Consider the following 16,874-nt stretch of genomic DNA (forward strand, 5'->3'; position numbering starts at 1 on the left):
CGCTAGTGCAGAATCATACAGGCACGCTCCGTAACCGTGATATAATACCGCCTTTTATAATGGATAATTTATCCTGATTTGTTCGAACGACAGATGATCCGTATATAACATCCGTAGATAACTTTTCCGTGCTGTCACTGAATTCCGTTTGATCCTTATGTATATCTTTACTTACTAATAAACCAGCTATTGCTTTTGGTCGTCCGTCGTGGCTGTTTTTCAGAAAAGCCCCTCGGTTTACAAGAAATCAACCCGCAGTCCCTGTTTTAGTGGCACCCAGAGAAAACGTTTTACTTTTACAAAACAATCACTATAGTCATTTCAATTCAGTCCGCAGTCCTCCCCTTCCCTCTTATCCACTCTGCGTCGGCGGCTACGCCCATTCCGTCGTGCGCCGGCGGCCGCCGTGCCTCGCGCGGGAGGATGGAGGGCGCTCGCCGGGAGGATGAAGGACGTTATACGGGGCTTGTGCGGCGAAGACAGCGCGGCGAGGCGAGGCAGTGGCGGTGGTTGTCCGGCCGTCGTGCCTCGCGCGGGGAGGATGGACGACGCTCGCCGGGGCGTGTACGGCGGAGACGGCTTCTGCCGAAGTGGAGCAGGAGAGGACCGGAAGGCAAGGAGGCAGGGTGAGTATGCTATGCACAGCGCCGCCTTCATCCTCCACCTCCTCCTAAAGCGTGCGCTCGCCTCGGGCGCTGGCGGTGGCGCGGCGGTGCTCGCCCTCGCGCACCCGTACTCGCACGACGACCGCGTCCTCCGCAAGATGGTAAGCGCCCCGGCCGCTCACCCGCATTTCCTCGGCAGCAGGGCCATCCTTGCGGACCACGCGGCGGCGGTGACGCTCTTCGGGCACCCCCGCGGCCGGCTGAGCCTGGCCATCTATGAGGACATGCGGGCGCCACCGGCGTTCCTGATCGAGCTGCCCATGCTCGCGGCCGGGCTGCATAGGGGGGATGGCCACGGGACCTTGAAGCTGGTGCTGGGGAGCGACACCCGCAGCGCGCGGCGACCACTCCTGTCCAACGACGAGTGGCACGTGCTGCGGCTGCTGCGCGGCGTCTCCATGAGCGCCGGGGTGCTGCCGCCGCCGCCGCCTGCTGACGGCTCCAATTTCCCCGACGGCATCATACTCCCGTGTCTGATTAGGATTGAAGAGTGCTGAACATGTCCTTGTCCAACACAGATTAATGTAATGCCCGACCGGGATTTGACTTGATTGCTATAAGATGGAAGCGTCCTGGGCCTGAATCTCCATCAGGTGCGTCCTTGGACCATAGTCTCCATCAAATTCTGTCGAAAATTTCATGAAGCGTCCAATGTTGCCGCCGAGTTCGCCGGAGGAACAAGAACATCCGTCAAGTGGTCCAATGTCGTCTGCAGCGGCTATAGGAGAGGTATTGTTTCTATCCCCTTGAATGCTAAACACCCGATGGAATCCCCTGTTTCAGTTATTGTTTCTATCCCTCGGCTCCGTCTGCGATTCTGCTATTTCTTCAGTTATCAATTAGCTTTGCAGTGGCATACACATGAATAGTTATCTCAGCGTGTACTAGAAACAACTTATGTTGGATATGTGTGCTCATGGCCTGATTTTGTTATACGGAGGAGAAGTCTGACACTCTGACTGTGAGCTCATCTATTTACTCTGCTGTATAAGCAGTGTTCGTTCAGTTCAACCACTATCATCTATTGGAATTTTAGCTGCTTAGTATGTAGTAGAAGTAGCATGTATCAGGTCGTGTGTTGGCAGCATAATAGACTTGTATTATTCTACCAATTTTTAATCTTTTCCAGTATAATATATGCTCTGAGTTCATCAAGCTTCACGATGTGGTGACCTGCTAGGATGGGTGACATTTATCTCCCTTGCATCTCATGCTTTGATTTGGGTGTTGTTTGGTTTGTTCAGATTTATCACTATGTTCTGGAGTGACTAATCAGTGTTGTGGAATATTAGAAAGATTTTCCTATTGATTTTTGGCTTGTTCTTCTTCATTGTCTCATTGATGTTTGTGTGACAGGAATCTGTTAGATGAATAATTTGTGTAGAACATTCTTCTGGGTCTCATGCATTTGATTTCTGTAACATTGCAAAGATCTATGTCTGCTCCTGTTCACATTTTTGTTATGAATGTCATACCAGAGTCCTTTTAGTATCAATTCATGATTATTATTCTCTTTCTAATTTCGTTTTTCGTCTGTTATTTTGTTGGTTGTTAGATTTCGTGTTGATGAGAGAGGAACAGAATGTCGGTTGTTCAGTACTTCATACAAAGATACTACTACAATCTGCAGTACTACTTGGCGCCTGCAGTCTAGAAGTGATTCACGGCATGTATATTTGCCTACGGAGGCACTGTATCCATGCTCGCTGTTTACTAAAAATTAGACATCGGATGCTCATATTTTAATTAGACATCGGATGTTTAGTGTATTCTACAAACTGACTGCAGGCATGCAACATTGTTGAAGGGCAAAGGTACTCTAAGAAGCTGAATGATAAACAGGTCACCAACATACTTAGAGCTTCCTTGGGTTTGTGGAGGACATGTCTGGTTTCACAAAGTCAGTTTCACTTTCACGAAGACAGTGGAAATGCAGAAAAAGGAAAGCATGTGGATTTAGAAATTTCAGCATTGTAGAGCTCAATTGAAATGGAAAACGAGATTTATAGCATCCGGCTAGAGTGGTGATTCGATTTTTTATGATTGGTACTTTGGTTGTGAGGTCGGTGAAGACATGAGATGGATTTGGGCGGGGCAGTGGGTTTGCTCGCGAGGAGGTGGGAAGGACGAAGATAGTGGAAGAAGCTTGAGATGATGGTGATATTACTGACTCAATCCTTTATTAGCTCTATTTTGTGTGGATCTTTCAGGTGCATGAATGATAACTTGTGCAAAACTACGCTTCCCTTGTCATTTGATAATTTTTATCTTTATGGTGCTCATAACATATTTTTCATCTATACTTATAGGAGTTTGTTACCTTCTTTTGGTCGAAGAATAAGATGTAGGTAATATATGCATTGCCAACTTAGCTTAACATTTTTTGAACAGAATTTCTATAAATTTTATACAGGTATTGTGCTGAAGTACGTGAAATAGGTTAATGGCCGAGAGTGTTTATAAGTTATCAAGTCAAGCACATAAGTTTGGAAGTAGCTAATTTGCCTACTGAAAAGTAGATACAGATTTCTGAAGACATGAGACATTAATACATAGTATACATAGCAGTCTTCTTAATTCTATGATTCTTCATACCTTGAGGCTGTTAAACATCTATGCACCTTTCATTTGACGAGGTACATTCAAATTGGGTCTGTTTATAACTTTGATGAAAGAAAATTATCTTCCCTTAGATGGTCAAGGTTCCAGAGCTCATTGATATGAAAGAAGGCATATATTTGATTCACGGAATTGCCAGTAGTATTGGAGTGAGCGTGAGTATCAATTGCTCGGAGAGGAAATCATGAACCGCGATCAGAATACTGAAATATATCTGATCTGTGTGTGTATCCTGGCCACTTGATTACCGAGTACTGCCGTTTGTCTTCCCATTTGATTTCTCATATGAAGCTACTAATTTTGACAATTCCTTTTATTTTACAATGCTATTGCTTTTGTTTTCCTGTGGAAAATAAACTAGAGGGAATTAACGATTTGTTTTTCTTTAGATGTTGTCGGTCGGGTGTCTTCTGCTACTGAAGTTTTACCACCATCTGGTGGTGCTTGAGAGTAGAGACGGCATACTTTCATCAGCAGTGGCCAAACCCCCAGCACCGCTGGTGCTGTACACCCCTGTACCCCTCGACATCCAGTGCCTCGCGTCTGCCCAACATGAACACCTCCTCAATATGTACATCTCTGAATTTTTCCATTACTAGAGAAAGTAGAGCATTGTTTTACTGTAGCTATAATTTGAGTTTAGAAGATATACTCCTCTCTTTTTGACGTCAATTTTTTCAGTTGACTTCTCCGTCCAGTCTCATGTCTTTCTCTTTAGCAGGGATCGGTGAGTACTAAACGAGTAAAAATGTCCCTCTCTTTTTCATATTTCTTCCTTTTCCTTACTACTTTTGTGGCTCCAAATCTCATGATGGCTCTATGTCTGTTCTTTTTGTTGACATGGATTTTACCCTGAAAATTTTCTTCTGATCTACAATGTTCTGCCATCTAAATTTGTCTGTATATTGTGAATGAGCAGACACTGGTGTAGAAACCCAATCGGATGAAATTACCGACTACAGAGAGGTGTAATTATTAATTAATTTCTTGCTTTAAAAGATATGCAACTAGCAGAGTTTCTTATTTTTATCAATTGGATTACGACCGAAGTGAAGAACTTATGTGGACAATCTGGCAGATTTCAGTGGCAAGATTTTTGTACAATTACAGTAGCAGATTTCAGAAATTTGTAGAGCACATGATTTACAAGAACAAGATATTCTGTCAAGGTGTGTACTTTTTACCCATTGCACTAATCTTTTGCATTGAGCGATTGGCTAAAAGAAAGTACTTCCTTTGGAATAATCTTTCGTGCACTCACAAGTATAATATCTCCATTTCGTTATTTTTTGATTTTCCGTCAGTAGTATTTCTTTTAGCTACTATTTGCCCTTGGATAAATCACTCATGCTATTTTAATGAGGTTCATTCTAGCCGTTTGCTCACGAGAACAGAAACATTTTATCTGTTGGCTAAATGAAAGTACAATCTTTGAATTTGCCACTTTTTCCTGCACTCGCAGGTATAATCTCTCCATTTCCTGGATTTTTTATTCTTCCGTTAGTAGTATTTCTTTTAGCTACTTTCTGCCATAGCATAAATCGCTCATGCTATTTTAGTAAGATCCACTCCTGCTCTATGATCACTAGAACGGAAAACAAATATTATCTGCTTATTTTAGTGTCGCAATTCGCTCACAGTATTCATGGTCACAGATAAAACAGTAATAAACTCCTTTCTCTGTCAAACTTACGGAGTACAAAGTTGTCATGCCTGATCAGCAAAAGATTTGTGCTTCTTTGGCACATATATATCACAGTAGAGTATATGATTTTCACATTTCTTAATTTAAAATTTTCCTTTTTTGGCACAGCCATGGATATCAACAATCAGTCAAGCAAAGAAATATTCATGGGAGATATACAGGGATCCACAAGAATGTGCACCGTATGGCACTACCCTTTTGTCATCGAGCCACTATCACATTTTGGTCAGCAATCAGTAGCAATTCTCGGCGCCATTAGTCAGAAGTTGGAATTTACATCTAAACGAACAATACATCAAGCAACAGAAGAAAAAGTGGTCATCTCTTTTTCTTGGCACCAAGATGCCATACAAGCATTCAGACTTCGGAATCGCGCAAGCAGTTTGTATATAAATGGTGTGCCATATCGTTTTAACATGGACACTTCAAAAGAATATATGCCAAGAGTGGTCGCTGATTACTATGATTTTATCTGAGTGTGTGCACGGAGCGATGGTAGCAGCAAGAGGATCGCCCGGCTCCCATGTAAAATATGGAGTATGGATTTTTGACCGTGGTTGATCACACGCCCTGTTTGCATCTCAGTAATTGTCGGTTTGGGCAGATTGCTTCGTGCACGATGCGTCCGCCGAATATGGCCAGCGGGCAGCAGGCAAACTTCTCGGCGCTGCAATGACCACGTTTCCGTCTCAGTACATGTTTGATGCTTACTGTCATTTGACTCTTGATGTGATGGCTTGTCCCCTGTGATCACGTGAGAGCTTCCTTCGAGGTCTTGCTGGCATCATACTCTGAGCAGATGTAGTAATTAAAGATGAAAAGTCCAAAAACTGAACTAGTAGCAGGTAAATTTGACAAATTTGATCTGTGAACGAAATCAAATCACAGAATGAACTGTCCGTGAAACTATTTCACGCGGCTGGCCTTTTTGTGTGACGCCCGACATGAAGGTGCCACACTACACTGTGCAACGCTTCACAAATAGGCGCTATACGCTTGGCCAGCGTTGCACTCCAGACTGCTTAAAAATTGCTAAGTCATTGTGCAGAGCCTAAGAGCTAGGCGCTGCACTGTATAGTGTGACGCCTAGCTCTCAGGCGTTGCACTAGTGGTTGCATTATAAAATGAAGCAACCACTAGTGTAACGCCTAGAAGCTAGGCGCTACACTGTATAGTGTGACGCCTAACTCTCAGGCGCTGCACACTGATTTAGTAATTTTCGGATCACACGGGTGCGACGCTGTCCAGGCGTGTAGCGTCTATCTGTGAGGCATTGCATAATATAGTATGGCGCCTTCGTGTCGGACGTTACACAAAAATATCAGCCACGTGAAATAGTTTCACGGGCAATTCATTATGTGATTTGATTTCGTCCATAGGTCAAAATTGTCAATTTTGCTCTAGTAGCACTCAACTTTCGGCCTTCACGTGATGCAGAAGCAGCGTAACACCTCAGCTGGGATCTGAAAATTTGTGCAAACATCGCACTTTCAACTTAGAAGCGAAGCCGAGGCAGCTCAGCGGCCATGGCAGAGGAGCGCCGGTGGCTCGGCCACGGAGGTGAGCCGGCGACAGTGGCTCAGCAACAGAGGCGTGCCGGCAAGGCACAGTCGCGGCTGTGGAGGGGCAGCATCAGTCAGCCGGTCAGGTATGCGCGCGACGCTGCGTCCGTACTCTCGGGTCTTGATCCGCCCGAGAAAAAGAATACGCAGTTGTGCATCCAAACCTGGCCGGCGCACAATCGGTTTTGGTGACACGGGGTCGTGGAGAGGCAAGGAATTGGTCGGCGGGCCATGGCCTCGGCGGTTTGGCGGGAGCCCACAGCGAAGCAGAGCGAAGTTGGTCGGCCGTGGTAGAAACGGTGATTTTAGAAAACCGGTTGCGAGACAGAGGCAACATACCACCAGGCAAAACCAGTAGCATTTAGTAATCCTCGGCTCCACACGGAGCAACTAGCACTTAATTAATATTTGTTTGATCTCCCTGATCGAGTAGTACTAGGATTGTCCGTTTGTGGCATACCAATACTAGTTGGTTTCTCCACCACGATGAGTATATATATCCGAATAACACAGCAGATCGCCTTTGGTTCGCCTCCAGCCGCCGCTTTGGAATTTCTCGGGAAACTGAAACGTACATGGGCAGCAACCACGCGGACGCGTGAGTCGGGCAGCAGCATTAGTAGTAATAATCAGACCCGGCTGCTGAACCTGCAGCGGATATCTGCGATGATTTCCGTGAAAAAACTTCCGTCGAACTTGGCTGAAGCTTAATTTAGACGGATCGTATGAACGGCAGATGCACACATAAACATAACCCTAGTTTCCTTTGAATTTGTCAGTTGTGCCCAGGGTTGTCTCATGCTGGGTTATCCAGCGTGATTGTTTCGGGTGCCGGCTCTTCTTTCCTCCGACACATCGCGAGCTTCTCGATCTTTAAAGAAATCCCTTCAAGAACTCAACACCACTGTGCGCCTAGCCCCACTGTGGGTGCCAACTGTAGTGGAATTGTCACAGCAGATGTCCTAGTGTGAGGACTTAGTCGTTAGGCCAACGCATCTATGTAGTAGCTTGAAGGGGTTGGACAGAAACGAGAGACACAAACTTTTACCCAGATTCGGCCCCTCACGGTGGAGGTAAAAGCCTACATCCTTCTTCATTGATATTGATGATGATGATCACGATTACAAAGGCGCTCTATCTCGAGAGCTCTTGAGCTGTCTGTCTAAACCTAATTTGTCTCACCTGTGGAACCTGTCCCTCTTGGGGTGCCCTGCCCCTCCTTATATGTTGAAGGGGCGGGTTACATGACTAGTTCTAATAGGATTAAGATTATTCTATTACAAGTGGAGTCCTAGTCTTGCTTCCTTTGTAGGAGAATATTTTTTATGCCTTTTCTCTTAAGCCGGCCTATCATCATACCAACCGGCATACTGGGCCTTGGGCCTTGTCGTCCGTCTGACCCGCCTGCCGGGTTACCAATGTGTCACCAGGCCAGCCGGGTCATCAGTAAGTGGAGAGATCCGGTCAGGTCATTTCCTGAGTCGCCAAGTTAGGGCGGGTTACTAGTGAGTCGCCAAGCCCGGCCGAGTCATAGTTCCAGTCGGGTTATACCACGGGGTATATCCCCGACACAATAGTTGCAGAAATCATGGCTTTCTTAAGTATTTCAAATGCTTCTAAACAATCATCATCAAAAATAAAAGGAACATCTTTTTGTAAAAGATTAGTCAGAGGCCTGGAAATTTTTGAGAAGTCTTTAATGAACCTCCTATAAAAACTGGCATGAACAGGGAAACTTCTTATACCTTTAATGTCCTTTGGACACGGCATCTTTTCAATAGCATCAACTTTAGCTTTATCCACTTCAATACCTCTTTCAGAAATTTTATGCCCCAAGACAATACCTTCATTAACCATAAAGTGGCATTCTTCCCAATTCAAGACAAGATTAGTTTCTTCACATCTCTGGAAAACTCGATCAAGGTTGCTTAAGCAATCATCAAAAGAAGTTCCATATATGAAAAAATCATCCATGAAAATCTCAACAATCTTTTCACAAAAGTCAGAGAATATAGCAATCATACATCTTTGAAAGGTAGCAGGTGCATTACATAAACCAAAAGACACACGTCTATAAGCAGAGGTACCAAAAGGGCAAGTAAAAGTGGTCTTTTCCTGATCCTCTTTTGACACAGGTATTTGAGAGAAACCGGAATAACCGTCTAGAAAGAAAAAATGTGTATGTTCGGATAATCTTTCTAGCATTTGATCAATAAAAGGTAAAGGGTAATGATCCTTTTTAGTAGCTTTATTTAGTTTGCGGAAATCAATTACCATTTTATAACCTGTAACAATTCTTTGTGGGATCAATTCATCTTTATTATTAGGAACAACAGTAATACCTCCTTTCTTAGGGACACAATGGACATGACTTACCCACTGACTATCAACAATATGATAAATTATACCTGCCTCTAGAAACTTTAGTATTTCTTTTATTACTACTTCTTTCATCTTAGAATTTAACCGTCGTTGGTGATCAACAACCGGTGTAGCGTCTTCCTCCAATTTTATTTTGTGCTGGCATAGAGTGGGACTAATGCCCTTAAGATCATCAAGAGTATATCCAATAGCAGCATGGTGCTTCTTCAGAGTTTTCAATAATTTATCTTCTTCTTGCTATGAAAGGTTAACACTAATAATAACAGGATATATCTTCTTTTCATCAAGATAAGCATATTTAAGAGTATCAGGTAATGGTTTAAGCTCAAACATGGGATCACCCTTGGGTGAAGGAGGATCCCTTAAAATTTCAACAGGCAAGTTGTGTTTCAAAATGGGTCCCGGTTTAAAGAATACTTCATCTATTTCCCTTCTTTCATTCATAAACATATCATTTTCATGGTCTAGTAAATATTGTTCTAAAGGATCATTAGGAGGCATGACAATAGAAGCAAGAACAATAATTTCATCTTTACTAGGCAATTCTTTATCATGGGGTTGTCTACGAAATTTAGCAAAATTAAAATCATGAGACATATCCCCTAAACCAACAGAAACAATATCTTTTTTGCAGTCTATCTTAGCATTAACAGTATTCAAGAAGGGTCTACCAAATATAATGGGACAAAAGTCATCTTGTGGGGAACCAAGAATAAGAAAATCAGTAGGATATTTAACTTTCCTACACAAGACTTCAACATCTCTAACAATCCCAACTGGTGAAATAGTATCTGTATTGGCAAGCTTAATTGTAACATCAATACTTTCTATCTCAGCAGGTGCAATATCATGCATAATTTCTTCATATAAAGAATGAGGTATTGCACTCGCACTAGCACCCATGTCACATAAGTCATGATAGCAATGATATCCTATTTTAACAGAAACAATAGTCATGCCTACAACAGGTCTATGTTTATCTTTAGTATCGGGTCTAGCAATTCTAGCAGCTTCATCACAAAAGTAAATAACATGCCCATCAATATTATCGACCAAGAGATCTTTAACCATAGCAATACTAGGTTCAACTTTAATTTTCTCAGAGGATGTAGGTGTTCTAGTATTACTCTTATGAACCACAGTTCAAGCTTTAGCATGATCTTTTATTCTAACAGGAAAAGGTGGTTTCTCAAAATAAGCAGTAGGAACAATAGGATCCACATTATAAGTGATAGTCTTTTCTTCAACTTTAATAGGTTCAACTACTTTTACTTCAATGGGAGGATGATATTTTAGCCACTTCTCATTAGGGAGATCAACATGAGTAGCAAATGATTCACGGAAAGAAGTTACTATCTCAGAGTCAAGTCCATATTTAGTGCTAAATTCACGGAAAGCATCGGTATCCATAAAAGATTTAACACAATCAAACTTAGGTGTTATACCTGACTCCTTACCTTCGTCGAGTTCCCAATCTTCAGAGTTGCATTTAATTCTTTCCAATAAATCCCATATGAATTAAATAGTCTTCATCATAAAAGAACCAGTACAAGAAGTATCGAGCATGGAGCGATTATTGAGAGAAAGCCAAGCATAAAATTTTTAAATAATAATTTCTCTCGAGAGCTCATGATTGGGGCATGAATATAACATTGACTTAAGCCTTCCCCAAGATTGAGCGATGCTTTCTCCTTCGCGAGGCCAAAAATTATATATATAATTACGATCACAATGAACCAGATGCATGGGATAAAACTTCAGATGAAATTCCAATTTCAATCGGTTGTAGTTCCATGATTCAATATCATCGCATAGCCTAAACCATGTCAATGACTTTCCCTTCAAAGTTAAAGGGAAGACCTTCTTCTTGATAACATCCTCGGGCATACCTGCAAGCTTAAATAATCCACAAACTTCATCCACATAGATTAGGTGCAAATCGGGATGTAATGTTCTATCTCCTGTAAAAGGATTAGCTAGCAGTTTCTCTATCATACCCGAAGGAATTTCAAAGTAAACATTTTCAGTAGGTTTAGTAGGTTGAGTAGCAACTCTTTTCTCTACTGGTCAGGATGAAGATACCCCGAACAAGCCCCTCAAAGGATTACTTACCATAGTAACAAGTGACAATAAATTGCAGCTCACTATATAAATTTTTCCTTACCAAATTCCACCTACCAAAGGCGCTTCACTCCCCGGCAACGGCACCAGAAAAGAGTCTTGATGACCCACAAGTATAGGGGATCTACCGTAGTCCTTTCAATAAGTAAGAGTGTCGAACCCAACGAGGAGCAGAAGGAAATGACAAGCGGTTTTCAGTAAGGTATTCTCTGCAAGCACTGAAATTATCGGTAACAGATAGTTTTGTGATAAGGTAATTTGTAACGGGTAACAAGTAACAAAAGTAAACAAGGCGCAGCAAGGTGGACCAATCCTTTTTGTAGCAAAGGACAAGCCTGGACAAACTCTTATATAAAGGAAAGCGCTCCCGAGGACACATGGGAATTATCATCAAGCTAGTTTTCATCATGCTCATATGATTCGCGTTCGGTATTTTGATAATTTGATATGTGGGTGGACCGGTGCTTGGGTACTGCCCTTCCTTGGACAATCATCCCAATTATGATTTACCCTCTTGCAAGCATCCGCAACTACAAAAGAAGTATTAAGGTAAACCTAACCATAGCATGAAACATATGGATCCAAATCATCCCCTTACGAAGCAACGCATAAACTAGGGTTTAAGCTTCTGTCACTCTAGAAACCCACCATCTACTTATTACTTCCCAATGCCTTCTCATAGGCCTAAATAATGGTGAAGTGTCATGTAGTCGAAGTTCACATAACACCACTAGAGGAAAGACAACATACATCTCATCAAAATATCGAACGAATACCAAATTCACATGACTACTTATAGCAAGACTTCTCCCATGTCCTCAGGAACAAACGTAACTAATAACAAATCATATTCATGTTCATAATCAGAGGGGTATTAATATGCATAAAGGATCTGAACATATGATCTTCCACCAAATAAACCAACTAGCATCAACTACAGGGAATAATCAACACTACTAGCAACCCACAGGTACCAATCTGAGGTTTTGAGAAAAAGATCGGATACAAGAGATGAACTAGGGTTTGAGAGAAGATGGTGCTGGTGAAGACATTGATGGAGATTGACCCCCTCCCTATGAGAGGATCGATGGTGATGATGATGGTGATGATTTCCCCCTCCCGGAGGGATGTTTCCTCGGCAGAACAGCTCCGTCGGAGCCCTAGATTGGTTCCGCCTCGAGACGGCGGCGCTTTGTCCCGAAAGCTTCCTCCAGATTTTTTCAGGGCGAAAGACTTCATATAGCAAAAGATGGGCACCGGAGGCCTGCCAGGGGGCCCACGAGATAGGGGGCGCGCCCCCACCCTCGTGGATGGTGGGTGGCCCCCTCTGGTGCTTTCTTCGTCCAATATTTTTTATATATTTCAAAACTGACTTCCTGGAGTTTCAGGACTTTTGGAGTTGTGCAGAATAGGTCTCTAATATTTGCTCCTTTTCCAGCCCAGAATTCCAGCTGCCGACATTCTCCCTCTTCATGCAAACCTTGTAAAATAAGAGAGAATAGGCATAAGTATTGTGACATAATGTGTAATAACAACCCATAATGCAATAAATATCGATATAAAAGCATGATGCAAAATGGACGTATCAGTGGCAAGCACATATAATTGTGCATCACTGTTTGTGGTGAAACGAGTGGCAGGAATCGTAAAGCTAATATCATTAGTATGGTGTGCATCGTTGATGCTTGCAAGTGATATAACCAATGCAAGGTAGTTGAGTCCCCAAGTGCAGGGGTTTGTTGCAAGTACAAAGTTTTCCTCAACCAAGGTATCAATCCATGGAGGTACATGTTTCCTACAACAATGATAATTTGTGGAGCATGGTTAAAACTTCACTTTTGCCACCAAAATAACTAGCAAGCCTGTCAACCTTGCTAACTTTGCTAGTGGGTACTTGCCGCTTGCAGGTCGATGGAGGATGAAGAATGCGAGACTAAGCGTTGTCACCACTAAGTTGTCGGTGAGGCGCAGTCCTCGAATCTGACTTTGTCGGGGACTTCCTCAACGACTCTAACAAGACGCATTGTAGTCATAGCAATGTCGAACGACAACATTGGCTATCTAACTGGGGATCCCGTCTATCTAGTCTATTGGCATTTTAATCAATAAATATATGTACAATGTGATGAATTTTTCCCCAATATGTATTAGCTATATTTCCAATGTTGTTTGATTGTTGATCTAGTTTTACTTTGTGTTTGAATGGCTCCAATTAGAAGTGCAAATTTGGAAAATACACCTCAAATTGTTCATGGGATTCATTACCATAAGACGAGAATATTGCAACTGAAAGTAAATTCATTGCTTACGAAGAGAACATTCCAAATGAAAGAAAATGGGACATTGACCTCACTACAATGATGCCATTTTAGACACCCAGTCGCCGTGGCCTTTTGAAGGTGACCTCACAATAGGGGGGGGGGAGCTTTTGCTGGAGAACTTGAGCTTCAATGTGATCAAGGTAACAACGTGCTTCTTGGATGCAAAAGAAGGCCACAAAATTGCAACCCTCCATAATTGTTGCTTCCATTTCGGGCATGGCAGCAACCTTCACACGGGTGAGGTACTGGCGGCAGAGGGGAGGTTCTTGTCTGGGAAGGCCGATTAGGACTAACGGAGAGCTTGAACCTCGAGCTTCTCAGAGTATCGCAACACCCTCTCCGAGTACCGTCCGAGTGGTGAAGGAAATATGCCCTAGAGGCAATAATAAAGTTATTATTTATTTCCTTATATCATGATAAATGTTTATTATTCATGCTAGAATTGTATTAACCGGAAACATAATACATGTGTGAATAAATAAACAAGCAGAGTGTCACTAGTATGCCTCTACTTGACTAGCTTATTGATCAAAGATAGTTATGTTTCCTAACCATAGACATGAGTTGTCATTTGATTAATGGGATCACATTATTAGGAGAATGATGTGATTGACATGACCCATTCTGTTAGCTTAGCACACGATCGTTTAGTATGTTGCTATTGCTTTCTTCATGACTTATGCATGTTCCTATGACTATGAGATTATGCAACTCCCGTTTACCGGAGGAACACTTTGTGTGCTACCAAACGTCACAAGTAACTGGGTGATTATAAAGGTGCTCTATAGATGTCTCTGAAGGTACTTGTTGGGTTGGCATATTTTGAGATTAGGATTTGTCACTCCGATTGTCGGAGAGGTATCTCTGGGCCCTCTCGGTAATGCACATCACTTAAATCCTTGCAGGCATTGCAACTAATGAGTTAGTTGCGGGATGATGTATTACGGAACGAGTAAAGAGACTTGCCGGTAACGAGATTGAACTAGGTATTGAGATACCGACGATCGAATCTCGGGCAAGTAACATACCGATGACAAAGGGAACAACGTATGTTGTTATGCGGTTTGACCGATAAAGACCTTCGTAGAATATGTAGAAGCCAATATGAGCATCCAGGTTCCGCTATTGGTTATTGATCGGAGACGTGTCTCGATAATGTCTACATAGTTCTTGAACCCGTAGGGTCCGCACGCTTAATGTTACGATGATAGTTTTATTATGAGTTTATATGTTTTGATGTACCGAAGGTTGTTCGGAGTCCCGGATGTGATTATGGACATGACGAGGAGTCTCGAAATGGTCGAGACATGAAGATTGATATATTGGACGCCTATGTTTGGATATCGGAAGTGTTCCGGGTGAAATCGGGATTTTACCGGACTACCGGGAGGTTACCGGAACCCCCCCGGGAGCTTAATGTGCCTACATGGGCCTTAGTGGAAAAGGAGGGCATCAAGAGGAGTATGGGGCGCGCCCCCTAGGCCCAAACCGAATTGGTTTAGGGCAAGGGGGTCGGCCCCCCTCTTTCCTTCTTCCCCCTCCCAAGTCCTAATCCAAATAGGAAAGGGGGGGGGGTCCTACTCCCGGTGGGAGTAGGACTCCTCCTGGCGTGCCTAGCCCTGGCCGGCCGCACGCTGTTGGAAATATGCCCTAGAGGCAATAATAAATTAGTTATTATTATTATTATTATTATATTACATTGTTCATGATGATCGTTTATTATCCATGCTAGAATTGTATTGATAGGAAACTCAGATACATGTGTGGATACATAGACAACACCATGTCCCTAGTAAGCCTCTAGTTGACTAGCTCGTTGATCAATAGATGGTTACAGTTTCCTGACCATGGACATTGGATGTCGTTGATAACGGGATCACATCATTAGGAGAATGATGTGATGGACAAGACCCAATCCTAAGCCTAGCACAAAGATCATGTAGTTTGTATGCTAAAGCTTTTCTAATGTCAAGTATCATTCCTTAGACCATGAGATTGTGCAACTCCCGGATACCGTAGGAATGCTTTGGGTGTACCAAACGTCACAACGTAACTGGGTGGCTATAAAGGTTCACTACAGGTATCTCCGAAAGTGTCTGTTGGGTTGGCACGAATCGAGACTGGGATTTGTCACTCCGTGTAAACGGAGAGGTATCTCTAGGCCCACTCGGTAGGACATCATCATAATGTGCACAATGTGACCAAGGAGTTGATCACGGGATGATGTGTTACGGAACGAGTAAAGAGACTTGCCGGTAACGAGATTGAACAAGGTATCGGGATACCGACGATCGAATCTCGGGCAAGTATCGTACCGATGGACAAAGGGAATTGTATACGGGATTGATTAAATCCTTGACATCGTGGTTCATCCGATGAGATCATCGTGGAACATGTGGGAGCCAACATGGGTATCCAGATCCCGCTGTTGGTTATTAACCGGAGAGTTGTCTCGGCCATGTCTGCATGACTCCCGAACCCGTAGGGTCTACACACTTAAGGTTCGATGACGCTAGGGTTATAGGGAAAGTATGTACGCGGTTACCGAATGTTGTTTGGAGTCTCGGATGAGATCCCGGACGTCACGAGGAGTTCCGGAATGGTCCGGAGGTAAAGATTGATATATAGGAAGTATGGTTTTGGCCACCGGAAGTGTTCCGGGCATCACCGATAGTGTACCGGGACCACCGGAGGGGTCCGGGGGTCCACCAGGTGGGGCCACCAGCCCCGGAGGCCTACATGGGCCAATAGTGGGAAGGGACCAGCCCCTAGGTGGGCTGGGGGGCCTCCCACCAAGGCCCAAGGTGCCTCCAAGAGGGGAAGGGGGCAAACCCTAGGGCAGATGGGCCCTAAGGCCCACCCTAGGTGCGCCTCCCCCTCTCCCCCTTGTGGCCGCCACCCTAGATGGGATCTAGGGCTGACGCACCCCTTGGGGTGGGAACCCTAGGTGGGGGCGCAGCCCTCCCTTTCCCCCTATATATAGTGGCAGCAAAGGGGCAGCCCAACAGGCGATTCAATCTCCCTGTTGGCGCAGCCCTACCCCTCTCCCTCCTCGTCTCTCGTAGTGCTTGGCAAAGCCCTGCTGGAGTCCCGCGCTCCTCCACCACCACCACGCCGTCGTGCTGCTGCTGGATGGTGTCTTCCCCAACCTCTCCTTCTCCCCTTGCTGGATCAAAGCGTAGGAGACGTCACCGGGCTGTACGTGTGTTGAACGTGGAGGTGCCGTCCGTTCGGCACTAGGATCATCGGTGATTTGGATCACGACGAGTACGACTCCATCAACCCCGTTCACTTGAACGCTTCCGCTTAGCGATCTACAAGGGTATGTAGATGCACTCTCCTTCCCCTCGTTGCTAGATTACTCCATAGATTGATCTTGGTGATGCGTAGAAAATTTTAAATTTCTGCTACGATCCCCAACAATGGCATCATGAGCTAGGTCTATGCGTAGTTTCTATGCACGAGTAGAACACAAAGCAGTTGTGGGCATCGATATTGT

The 16,874-nt window shown here is 43.9% G+C and overlaps 1 protein-coding gene across 14 annotated transcripts; it reads left to right on the forward strand.

Annotated features, from left to right (window-relative positions):
• Window positions 1–303: 303 nt before the first annotated feature.
• Window positions 304–5,573, forward strand: LOC125512600 (uncharacterized). 14 transcript variants are annotated; one of them, XM_087535496.1, is made up of 8 exons: window positions 304–1,394; window positions 2,221–2,875; window positions 2,975–3,013; window positions 3,674–3,855; window positions 3,966–4,011; window positions 4,204–4,250; window positions 4,363–4,453; window positions 5,098–5,573. In XM_087535496.1, exon 1 carries the CDS (start codon window positions 446–448, stop codon window positions 1,160–1,162), a length of 717 nt encoding a protein of 238 aa, XP_087391622.1. In that variant the 5' UTR covers window positions 304–445; the 3' UTR covers window positions 1,163–1,394; window positions 2,221–2,875; window positions 2,975–3,013; window positions 3,674–3,855; window positions 3,966–4,011; window positions 4,204–4,250; window positions 4,363–4,453; window positions 5,098–5,573. The 14 variants fall into 14 exon arrangements, with proteins under 14 accessions (XP_087391622.1, XP_087391618.1, XP_087391621.1 ...); XM_087535492.1 differs by having other exon boundaries at window positions 3,674–4,011; XM_087535495.1 differs by having other exon boundaries at window positions 3,674–4,011; window positions 4,370–4,453.
• Window positions 5,574–16,874: the final 11,301 nt, after the last annotated feature.

This window comes from Triticum urartu, chromosome 7A (genome assembly GCF_056163025.1).
Source record: "Triticum urartu cultivar PI428250 chromosome 7A, HENAU_Tu73, whole genome shotgun sequence".
In the NCBI taxonomy this organism is placed as follows: domain Eukaryota; kingdom Viridiplantae; phylum Streptophyta; class Magnoliopsida; order Poales; family Poaceae; genus Triticum; species Triticum urartu.

Excerpts from the sequence above, each read along its gene's own strand:
- LOC125512600 (XM_087535485.1), top strand. The coding sequence starts at position 446 with ATGAAGGACGTTATACGGGGCTTGTGCGGCGAAGACAGCGCGGCGAGG.